Source organism: Typha latifolia, chromosome 13 (assembly GCF_019914945.1).
Source record: "Typha latifolia isolate L0001 chromosome 13, TyphaL0001v2, whole genome shotgun sequence".
In the NCBI taxonomy this organism is placed as follows: Eukaryota; Viridiplantae; Streptophyta; class Magnoliopsida; order Poales; family Typhaceae; genus Typha; species Typha latifolia.
This window is the reverse complement of record NC_133098.1, coordinates 5,359,832-5,372,685: the sequence shown is the minus strand read 5'-3', so window position 1 is coordinate 5,372,685 and position 12,854 is coordinate 5,359,832. Positions and strand designations below refer to the sequence as shown.

The 12,854-nt window shown below is 36.9% G+C and overlaps 1 protein-coding gene across 1 annotated transcript; it reads right to left on the bottom strand.

The window, feature by feature from the left end:
* Positions 1-6,531: 6,531 nt before the first annotated feature.
* LOC140800450 (calmodulin-like protein 6) lies at positions 6,532-7,555 on the bottom strand. Its single transcript, XM_073155255.1, has one exon. The coding sequence runs from the start codon at positions 7,478-7,480 to the stop codon at positions 6,806-6,808; it is 675 nt and encodes a 224-aa protein (XP_073011356.1). The 5' UTR covers positions 7,481-7,555; the 3' UTR covers positions 6,532-6,805.
* Between the last annotated feature and the right edge of the window lie 5,299 nt (positions 7,556-12,854).

Genomic DNA, 12,854 nt, shown 5'->3' with positions numbered 1-12,854 from the left:
TTGCAAGATTATCTTCTTCTTGCTTGTTTGACTACCTCCAAGGAAACCTAGCCACCATCTGGGTCGACCATCGCTGCCTACCTCCTATCTTTGTTGGCACCTCTCGAACCTAAGAGACAACCCATTCTTCTTATCTATTCCTTTCCCATTTATCCGACACTTACACCTATTCCTCCCACCATCTCCACCAAATTGCCCTATCTAGGTTGAGCACCCCTACACCCTAGTCGGCCTCCACTCCATCACTTATTCCAGTAGATTCATCCACCATCTCAAGCCTACCAAACCTCTAAAATTATTTGCTGATTCAACTATTGAATCTCAAGGGCACCATTAGCCTTGAAGGTTCACGATAAACCTAGCTTTCACTTCGGAGATTGGATCTCATATCCGAAGTTATCGTTGGGTTTGTGTGGATCGAGAGAACTAGTAGACACCTTCGGATCATCGATTGAAGGAGGCTCTATCAATTGATATCATAGCTAGTTGACCTTGGACCACCATTAATGGCTAACACTAGATCCATGACTACGAAGATTGGATGGAGGACATAACTACAACATTCGACCTAATCCTTCTTGGATTAACAGAGAAGATACATGTGGATCGCGAGGCACGTAGAGCATCTCTAGAGGCGGATCGGGTAGCGCAAGAGTGGATAATGAAGATCCTAGCCGACACTATAGGAGTAAGAATCACTACATAGAGCCCTTCTCCTATAGCCACCACCATGGTAACCTCAACCAAGGGCCATGGTGGAGAACATCCTCAACCAGCTAAAGATCCCTTGCTGCCCACGCCATTAGGGTTAAGGGAGAAGGAAGGTGAGTTGTTCATGCTGAATCCACCACCAACCATCCAAACACCTCTAGCCCCTCCATACCAGAACATAGAGCTTTTACTGCCCCACCCCATATAGCCACAGCAACAATAGTGGACTACAAGGTTTGATCAATGTCAGACGTGAGAATCAAATCGGTTTGCATCGTTGTGTCAAAGAAGATGATTGGGCTGAACCAATCGAGTACGAGCTATGCTAAGACCAAATGGAAAGAAAGAAAGAAGATACAACACATGGAGCATTAGCAATACCCCAATATGGTTAGACTTGGACTTAGAGGTGACCTAAAATCAGTTCAAAACTATATCCAGCAAAACCCATTGTAGTTTACAACTAGCTCGAAGGAAGAGCATATCAATTGAAGAGGCCTCAGCCACCAGCAGCTCTGCCCGAGGTCATGAAAGAGGCGATATCATGGTGGCTTCGAAGTCAGACCAAACAACCTTGGATAATGGAAGAATATGTGGAACCTACTATCGAGATCGAAGTGGCAATCGATAATGGCACAAGGCTAAAGGATGAGAAGACAAGGGTGAGCCCAACTTTGCGTACAATGGAGGTACTATCTCGGCCACTAGAGGTAGAGGAGATGATGGTAATGGAGTTTGCAAAATTGGAGGCTTCACTCAAGCTCAAGTTGGGTGAAATCATGTGGAGGCAAAAGTCCGAGTGTCACCAATCTAGCCTAATCGAATTAATCAATTATTTGTATCCAATTTTTTCTTGCTTTTCAAATCTGAGGAGAGCTAACTTGGTAGGACCTGATGTGATCTAGTTGGGGTTCAAGTAGGGGAACTCAGACTCCTTAAGACAACGGAACATGGTCTAGTTCAATGGTCTAGAACACGATCGCGAATGGGCTAAGTCCATGTTGCCGCACCAAATTGAGACTGTAGAAACTGAAAATGTATCGGGGCGGATTGGACCCAAACCAAATCTAAGGTGAGGAAGTTTAGAAGGACCAAGAGTGTGCTGCTTGAGAGTAGACACGAGTGAGAAGTGGGCTCAACTCGACCAAGTTGAAACGAGGAGATAATGTGTTGCACTGGTTATCATTCAAATATCAACAGAATAAGGTAAGGAGCAATTTTTCGTTCGAGCAAGAGCAAGGCATTATACATTTGACATCCAGTCTAGGATATGAGTGGGCCCTAAATTCAGTCAATAATTCTAATGTTGGTATAAATTTTTCTGATGTGAATGGGTGCTCCCCACTTCAATCAGTCGACTGCAAAGAGAATAGCTTGGATAAAGATTTTATGGGCAATGGGCAATGAATGAATTCCATTCTAAAAGCAGGTTCCTCATCCATTTCCTTGACCCCAATGGAAAAAACCGAATAAGATTGAGGTATGAGCGCAGTTTTGGAGTGCTGTCAAAGCGAACCAACAGCTGGAAGACTTGAAAGTAGGCCGGTTGAATGAGGGAGAGCTAAGCCAGAAGATAAGAAGGCTATGTCTTTTAAAGATGGATAGAGGGGTGGGATCCTGTATGATAGTTGTCATTCCAGTACATAGAAAGACGATGGGAGTCATTCATAGGTTGAGAATGCATTTCGTCAGAATACATCTTGTCTTTGAACTTTTGTAGTCCTATGCATAGTCAGTACTATAACCCCAATCATAGCTACTAATAAAATTAGACTCGGAACCAAAAACCAGACAAAATAGTAGGTATAAATTAAATTGCCCAATGTTTCTAAATTAGTCCCACTTTGGAACTTCCATAATATTGGCGTGATTCGGTTCCAAACTGAACTTACAAGGTGTGGGGTTGAACCTAAACTAAATCCCAAAGGCAAGGAGGTCTAAGGAGGTCAAGATAGTGCAACTTGAAGACAGACCTAAGTACCAAGAGATGAAGCCCATCATACTATGCCAAGATGACCTAATCAATTGGATGAATTAATTATATCACATTTTACGTGGGTCCTCAGACTAGAGGAGGGGCTATCTAAGGGAGCCCAAAGGGATTAAGCTCGGGATTGTGGTGGTCATCTCGACCAGTATCGAGCCATCACTACTCGAGCTCCATAGGATCAAACCCGGCTAACTGCCTCAAGTGAAGGAAATGAGAACTAAAATTGAAGCAGTTTGGTTAGAACATAGCGTGGACTTTAAAGTCTAGTGGACTAGCCAAACCGGAGTGAAGTGGTTGGGGGTATAAATCCATATAGACTCAAGCAGTGAACCAACTCGAGGGAGTGGCAAGCAACAATGATATTGGGAAACCAAGGGGCGGAGGTGGTTCTGGGATCGCATGGGGCGGCAACCTTTTGATCACGCCACCGATCTATAAAAAGAGATCAATTCCACCTAAGGAGCAGCAAAGAGGGAGCAATGATACCGACAATGGATTATTTTTCCTAACTCGAGTTGCCAAACTTTGATATCAAAAAGTTGACTACTTAGAGTGGGAAAAACACTCCATCACTGGCTCAAAGTATTGCTAGGCGACAATGACCAAAGATGGAGAACAATAGGGAGAGCTTGTTGTTTTCATAACTTGGTGTTTTTTCCAATTTGAGTTACCAACCAGGACACCTGATGGGTTGGTAGCTCAAACTGAGAACAACATCCGATCACGAAAGCTCACGAAGACAACAAACTTAATGATTGTAGAGGAGATTGAATGCTTATTCCAATTTAAACTGCCAACCTTCTATAGGATGTGTATGATAGCCAAGTTAGGATAACATTCAATTATCAGTGTATGGACCACCATAAAGTGAGGGAGAAAGAGCAAACTCCAACTCCTCGTCGAAAAGCCCAGAACTAGAAGGTGAGACCATCCACTTCACACCTTGGAAACAAGTTCACGAAAGCATGGGTGGTCTGATCCGCACTAGCTAAGGAGGCTAGTCGCGCCACCAAGGGCATCTAGTCAAGTTAGGATTTGTTAACTGTAAGAGTCGACTCAAGCCTATTTGTGATGCGAACCGGGTTAGATCGGATCACATCATGAGGACATTGGATTTGATGGATTGAGTCTAATTATTTTAATTGTTATGCTTATATAGTTTAGTTAGAATCTAAGTAGGTTAAAGTTTATTTAATTAGCTAAGTTTGTTAACTTCTATGCAGTTTTAAAAAAAATATTCTGTAGATATTTATCAGTTGACCGAATATTATGAGACTACTTAGAGAAGATCGAAGATGTCTTGATCTACAGCCTTTGTATTCAAAGTTTCTTCAGATTAGGACTCCATCTATGACATAATTAAGAAACATTTTGAGAATGATAAAGAAGGCTAATTTAGCTAAGTCATGTTTATCTCTAGGTCATATTTATCTTTAATATAAATCCTTAAGAAAAGCCTAGTTAAGTCATGTAAACTACTAAGGCAAGTTCAATTAAATCATGTAAGCATCTAAGATAATTTAATTAAGTCATGTAAGCATCTAAGAGTTATAGTATGAGTCTAAGGCAATTCCTAGTTTGAGTAGTATAAGCCTTTAGGGTTAAGTCTAAGTAGGACTCCTCTAGGAGTTGATTCATAACTCAGGTGCTTACTAAAAAGAGCTAATCTTCTTAAGAAAAGTTAATCATGCGGTTCGTATTTAAAAAGTTTACTTAAGTACTACACTATTGGCATGTTAGAAGAGATCGTAAGTAGGTCTTATTTTCATCAATTGGTAAAAGAAGATTGATCGTCTTTGGATGAATTTGTGGTTTTTCCCTCTCTATGCGAGAGGGGTTAAAAATATGTCTTGGTGTGTTTGTCTATGCCATTTTCTTATTTTTACTTAAATTTTAGTTTTCTAATCTTATTCATATTTTCATTCATTGATTTGAATTTAGTTTTCATAATTAGAATAGTATTTGAATTTTCATCTCCTACTCCGTTTCAATTTTTAAAGTTTAATTCTTAATCAGTTTTCTAGACTTAGTAAGATTCATTTTTCTAAACTAAATTGGTTTGGTTTTTTTACTTTTGATTTTGACTTGAACTCTATTTTCTATATTTCTAGGAATCATATCTCTTCTGAAATTTTCAATTATGATATCACAAAGAAAATTATGGAATCATGCTAACGGTAAACTCCTCTCTTCCACTCATCTTCACGGCGATATGTAATTTTCTGTTATTATTAAATTAAAATAATTTGAATGTATAAAGTGAGAAGAGATAGTATTAGAAATAGTACCAGAATGAGCCAACATGGTTGTTTAGCTACTGTACCAGTATAAAAAGACTTATTATAAGAGAAGTCAAGTTTTATTCCAACGTGACTAAAGGCTAGGGTTTTGTTTATTGATTTAGAGTTATTAATTATATTTTTTTATATTATTTGTTTGGAAAGTTAATATCTATTATACTATATAGTTGATTATGATTTCAAATTTGGATTGTGACCCTTTACAGTCTAGAATATGGACTTTGGTGCCAATTAATGAGGTCTGTAAAATCCTTTTCCTTCTCAAAATCTTTTTGAAAATAATCAAGGGGTGAAAGGAAAGAGGCATCAATTCCTCTTAAAGGTAAAGCAAAGACAAATAAGTTGAATGAGTCCTCCACTTTGCTTCAAAGACAGAGATTGCAATATTCCCATATACAAAATGTTAAGGGCTGACCTTTTCTTATCTTCATAGACAAGCCACGATCAATCAAGGAGAAGGGCTTTGGCTTAATTTGGTACGGCAAAATACTTCATTGGACCAGGCATTTAATATTTGATTCTTGGCAGTCAATGTTTGTCTTGGAGGAAGCAAGCAATCCATGCCTTTATATTTTGATGGCAAGTGTTAATGCATTAAAAGGAGACTGTTTTCAGAGTCAGTTTTCTATTGAGAGGACAATCAACTAAACAGTTTGAAAACGTATTTTGAAGCAATGCTTCATCTAATAACGAAAACATTTAGTTAGAGAAGACTTTCTATTTCACATCTTACAATATCATTATTCTATTTTGACCAAAACACACCCTTCACTGTTTAATCTGATTTCTCCTAATTTAGCCCTTTTTTAAATACAGTAACACTACCCAGCTTTAGTCTGGTTTCATTTTTACTTTTAGAGAAAATTATATTTTACTTCCATATGGTTAGACATAAATTGACTAAAATCTCTACTTTTCTATATAAAAATATTACAGAAATATATGTATGTTTAAAATATTTATTATATTTTTATCATCCAAAATTTAATCGATAATATTTTAAATGTATTAAAAAATTTATTCAACTATCTATAACTTTACCTGTACTTTAAGTGCATCTTATAGATCCGTCAAAATGATAAAGAAAATAATAGTTTTAGTTTGAATATAAGGGAGTAAAGTGATACTAATAAAACTATAGAAGAGTGAAGCAAATTTAGACTTAATTATAGTGGGTAAAATATAGTTTCTCCTTATTTTTACTTTAGGAGAAATAGAAACTTGACCGTATTAAATGAGTGGCCGGCCACTTGTAATTGAATTCAGAAATATTTATATAAGATGAGCTACCTTATTTAACCATCTCTACCACAATCTCATTATATATTGATTAATAGCATACCTGGATTTATAACTAATTTGAACCTAAAACTCCATCAGGCAGCAGTGATATGAAAGAGAAGAGTAAAATTTTTATATTGAAAAGATTCATACACAAAATGAACAGAAATAAGGAAAGTTTTATTACGTGTATCTGAGAAAGAGGGCTATCTAATTACTTATCAATTAGTTTTTATTGAGAAAATCTCAGACATAATAACTTTTAAATTCATATGAACCCATTTATCACAAAAAAGGAAGAAGTGAAACACACATAACCCTGTCGTCCTCAACAAGCTTACATATTAACAGGAGAAGAAAATATTTTTACAAGGTGGAGATCAAGCTGGGAATTGAAATGAAACAAAATAACACCATGCAAGAAGTAAAAAGAAAAAGATTAAAAGAAGAAGAAGAAGAAGAGTTGTTAGCTTGTCATGATACCCACATCGATCTCTATTTTCGAGGTAATTATTTTATCATGTCAAAAGACCTTTCCACCCTTCAACACCATCATCTTCTTAAACTCCTCAAAGTTGACCTTTCCATCCCCATCCTTATCCACCTTCCTTATCATCTCATGGCAATCCTCCACCAACCCTCCTTGCTTCAACCCCAGTGATCTCAATACCAACCCCAACTCCTCGGCAGTGATCAGCCCATCTCCATTGTCATCAAACACATCAAAGGCTTCCTTCAAATGCATCTCTTCACCCTCCTCCTCTCCTTCTTGCTTCCCACTGCTAAACAACTCGTAGAGCTCGCGGAACTCCTCGAGGTCGATGAGCCCGTCGCCATTGGAGTCGACCTTCTCCATCATCCTCGTGACCTCGACGCTCGTGGTGGAGAGCCCGAGCCTCTTCAACGACTCCTCGAGCTCCGCCGAGGTGACGAAGCCGTCGCCGTCGCGATCGAAGGTGGAGAAGACCGTCTCAAGATGGAGCTCGTTGGCTGTCGCTGTGGAGACCGCTTTATCCTTGCTCTCTTTCTTGGAGGTCTTGGGATCTAGTTTTGCCTTGCTACGCGTGAGAGGGCAGAGGGAGAGGAGGGAGGAAACCCATGCAAGAAGCTTCGAGGGAGATAGGAAGAGAAAGAGGAGGTAGGAGTTGATGACGAGGCCGCAAGTGAAGAAGATGGCAAACAAGATGAGAGGTGTCATGGTGAGTGTTAGAGAGTGAGACAGCGAAGAAGAAGAAGAAGAAGAAGAAGAAGTTGTTTAGAAGAAACATATGGTGGTTAGGCGATGGATTAATAAAGAGGGCAACGGGAAAGGGATGGTAAAACGCGTGCTGGTCCCACAAAACCGCGTGAAACTATAATAACGGTCAATTATGTGGCCAGCACACTATAGAAAAAGAGTAAAAAGAAATAGTATAGTAAAGACCATGGATATTTTATAACTTCGTTTTAAAAATTTTAAATACTACCCATGATTAGGACACCCTAGATGTCAGCATGACTATGTTAAAATTAAAAAAAAAATTTACTTAAATATAAATAATTTTATTAATCTAGAGGGTGTATGTGAGTAATAGAAAAAACTCTGGAAGGTATATTTAAAAAATAGTGTTAGTTTAGGAGGTTTAAATTAAAATTATTTTTTTTTAAAATAAAATAACTCCTTATTTATTCAAGAAATTATAATTAAATATGGGATCTTATGTTGTGATAATAAACCGTGATAAATGAGTCATCTTTATCATAATTTACATACAGTTAATTACACTTAAATTCTATGAATTATAGCCCATTTTTAACATCAAATGATATCTTACCCTCAACTTTTATCACTTTTTTTTCTCTAAAATTATAGTAAAATGATTTCCAACGCATAATTAAAAGGATATTTTTGAGATTATTCATAATTAAAAGGATCTTATGTGAAAAATGGGTGTCTAGATATAATTATCTAATTTTCTTATGACTACTTAAGATAATACTTTATTCTTATCTAGAAGGCCTGGGTAGGACTAATAGACCTCAGTACATCGAATCTAACGCGTTGAAAGACTTTTGTCAAGCATCCACTTTCCCTTCCAATTAGAGAAACGCTAAAGCAAATAAGGAATAATTAAGATGAGAAGAGAGAATAAAGATATGAGAAGAAAAATCCTCGGTCCACAATCTCGGACTGCGTTCCAAAATCATCGCCGAGATTCTTTGGTGGCTACTTTAGAAAGAGAGGCAATCTTCTAGCGTGCAGCAAAACTTCTTATTGAGAAAATAATTAATTTTCTTTTGTTTGTATTGAGTTTTAAGAAGAGAAAAGAAGAGAGAAAAATATAGTCTCTAATAGTCATTTTTTCCTCTCCAAAATTAGTGAGAAAGTGAGAGAAAGAAAGAAAGAAAAAAAAAACTTATATTCCTTTTATATTTTAACATTTCAAATATAATGCTATTTTATAATACTATTTATTTAAATTTTTTAGATTCTATTAACAAATTTAAAGGAGAATGATCAATATTAGATATATAGCTTGGGGATAATACAGCTCGTATATGTTAATTTTATTGACTTATTTTAATAATCAAATATTATATATAATGTATAATGGTAAACATGTTATTTTTTCTCTTATTTTCTTTTTAAACTATACAAAGTAAACATATTTTCGTTCTTCTTCTATCAATTATATCTAAATAAAATGAGAAAGTTATTTTCTCTTATCTTCTTTCTATCTCATTTTCTTTCAATTCTACTTTCTCTTATTCTCTACCTCCTCTCCTCGTCTCTTTGGATTTTTCTTCTCTTTTCTCCCAAAAGAATAAAAGAATCAGAACTAAATTCTCGTATTAGAAAAACGTGTACGTTCATAGTTTTAGGAAAGAATATTGCTTTCTAGAAGAAAATATTATCCACATTTTGTAATTTTTAACATAGGTGAAACCTATTAGTTTAGGACAGAATTGCTGCCTTTTGGGAGAGTATATTATATAACTAGGCATGAGCTGATTTCAAAACTTATCCAGGGTTTATAGTTTATATTTTAAGCTTAAGTTCTAGTTTTGTCACATATATAACTAGGCAAATGGCTTCAAGATTATTATTTTTATGTCCTTGATACTTAAGGACTGGCGTCTATTATAAGAAATTCAAAAGGTGAAGTATCTTTGGATGGGACACTCAGGGCCGGCTTATAACGGCAGGAGGCCCTAGACAAAAATATCAATTGAATGGGGCCCTTATAATACTTCATCTTACAATAGTTATAAGATGACATGGACCGGCCATCTTACAATAGTTATAGGATGATATGGACCGGCATATTCAAGCTCTAATACCAAATAATATGTTTCGATCCTAGGGGTATATTTATTAGCTCGTCGCGACACACATAGCAGCGGAGCTCCCTCCCTTACAATCAAACCCCTTTACTTAGGGGTGAAACTAGTCGGATAAAGTCCGACCCAACTCACTACCCGATCTGGGTCGGATCGGATTGGATACGGATAAAAAAATCTTATCTAATTCTAATTCGAATACGGATATAGATAGGAATGTAGTAAAATGTTCAAATTCGGATATAGATACGGATAATCTATTAAGAAAACATCCGGATTAGAATACAGATATGAGTATAATTAATATTATTGGATACATATTTAAATAATGAATATCCGTTTATCCACTTATATAAATATCCAACTCAACTAATTCTAAACAGCCTAACTTGATCCTCTCCATCTCTCCCACCACCCCAACTCTAAAATCTCACCTCGCCATCAACCATCACTGATCACCAATCACTAAGCTCCACCTCCTCCAATCCCTCCTCCAGCTTGGTGTCACTAAACTCCAACTCCTCTAGTCCCTCGAGTTCATCGTCAGTAAGCTCCGCCTCCTCAGATCTTTCCTCCTCGAGCTTACTGTCACCTTTAGCTCTTCCTCTTTCGGTCCTCCCTCCTCGAGTAATTGTTCATCTATTTATTCATCTATTCATAGTGTTACTGTAGTTATTCACCAATCTTTTATTTTGGTAATTGTAAGTCTGATTCATAATACAAGATGTAATTGTTATGGTTGTTATGGTTGAATTTCCAAGTGTAAAATCTTCTTAAGTTTTTTATTCTTCTTTCTTTTTGGCTAATTAATGTTGACCTAGTTGTTGATATGATTCACTAGTGGTATCTAAATCTCTTTGTTGTAGCTGAAGTTGGCCAATTATGGCAGAATTTGTGTTTGTTAATGAGTAACTTGCTAACTTATTAGTATTATGTATGATTATAACATGGAGTATGGCAGCTTCCATGCAAGTCATCTTTAGCCACCATCACTTGTATAGAATAGAAGAAAATTGTGCTACTTGTAACGAGGGACTTCTAATTGCATTAGTGTTTGTGTCTGGTAGTTAGTAGTAACATAAATGCAAGTATTAGGAGCAAAGAGAAGATTGGAAAATGGAAGGCCATACCTGTTTAAGATTTCATCCGTATTAAAAAAATTATCTATATCAATTTAGTTAGGATATGGTTTCAACTTTTTTTTATCCGTCAAAAATATAGTTTTAATTTGTCTTATCCGTAAAAAATATGGTTTTAATTTTTCTTATCCATCAAAAATATGGTTTTAATTTTTTTTCTATCCATCAAAAATCCATATTCGAATCCATCTTTGTACCAAAAAATATGAATCCAAATGTGGATTGAGCATTATCCGATTCATATCCGACCCATTTTCACCCATACCTCCACCATCTCTTTCACAAGGTGGAGGGTTATTAAGGTGTACACCACTACCAAGGGAGCCCTTACTGCCCACTTAGCAATAAGGTGTTCCGAAACAGCCGACAATTGCCACCAATCACAAATCGACGAATCGAAGATTAGGAAGAATACGATGATTTGGCGCCTTAATGGCCCTACCATAGAGTCGTGTCTTCCTCATAGGGTCTTCACCAGCATGACCGACCATCTCCTCACCCTAGACACACCTTTGGAAAAGCCTCGGATGTATCATTGGTCCAACCGACTCAAACCAACCTGCACGCACACCTACAATCCCAAGCAAAACTTCTTGTGTTTGGGTCTTGCCCAAGTCTAGACATGACAAGCCCTAGTCCAACACTTACCAAGGGGCTTACCACTCTAATCATCCCACTATGAGGTTTGGATGCACTTTCTTCGACACATAATGCATCAAAGCACTTGGACACTATCTGTATCCAAATTGACTGCACCCATGCTTACCAAATTCACTAGTTGAGTTCGAGCTTAGTCCCCCATCTCCATTGAGTTGAGTACTACTCTAACGCTTCCTAGGATGGTGTCAATCACTCTTAGCCCAAGGACACAGCCACACGGACTCAAGATGCTTAGATTAGTTGTGATCTATCCCATTGAGCTCACTTTAGATCTAGACCTTGGTTGGATCTAGACCTTGGTTGGCTCTTAGATCCATTAGGTTCGAGTCGGGTTACACTTTCATTTTGGGTCATAACCGAGATTAGTTCCATTGGTGGACTCCACCATGATATTCAAGCGGAAGTGAGAGTGATTCGACGCTTCTTTATTGGGCTCAGGCTCAGCTCGCCTCAGCTCGAGCCGAGCCTAAGCCGAGCCTGATCGGGCCCAAGCTACTCACTTGTAGACAATTCCAACACGGCTAGGATTTGATGGAGGAAAATCTCCAAGAGCTATAGAAGGTGTCGAGACTACCATAGACACCTTGAGAACAAGGTGGTCAGAAGCATAGTGGAATGATGTTATTCGAGATTAATGGGGTCACATTGAGGATATTAGGTTTACTAGGTCAAATCTATTTATCTTAGTTGATTTTTGGAGGACTATCTGGCCTGTGGTTCGGACATTTAAACCTCTAGTAGTCCTCTAGAAATCAACTAAGATAAACAAGTTCGATCAGTGAACCCAATATCCCCTAATGTGACCCCATCAGGTTCAGATCACATCGTAAGATTATAAATTTTTATTGAAAATAAATGGAAATTAATAAATTTAAAAAAAAAATTTAAAGTACTATATCCTTGAGCAGGATTACCCGATGATTAGGCCTAAATTTACTTCACCTCATATTATTTTATCTGTGTCAATTTACTCCATTGCAGTAGTGGTGTAAACGAGCTAAGCCTAAGCGAGCCTATTATCAAGCCTCATTCGAGCTGAGCTGGACCGAGCCAATTCGAGCTCAAGCTGAGCCACAACCTATTTAAAGTGAAAAAAAACTGAAATTGAATAACAAATTTAATCTATAAATAAAATAAAAGCCAACCAAATTGACTATAAAATTTAAAATTAATCAGTGATTAGCAATCACACCAATTTCAAAAATTTTACTAGTAAATATAATAAAAGCCAACCAAATGAACTTAACTTAAATTATAGAAAACCTTACTAAAGCCAACCAAATTATCATACCAATTGTAAAATATTAACATAGTACCATTCATCAAAATTTGGCTCAAAGCAATCACACCAATTTTAAAAATTTTACCAGTAAATATAACAAAAGCCAACCAAATAAACTTAACTTAAATTATACAAAACTTTACTAAAGCCAATCAAATTATCACACCAAT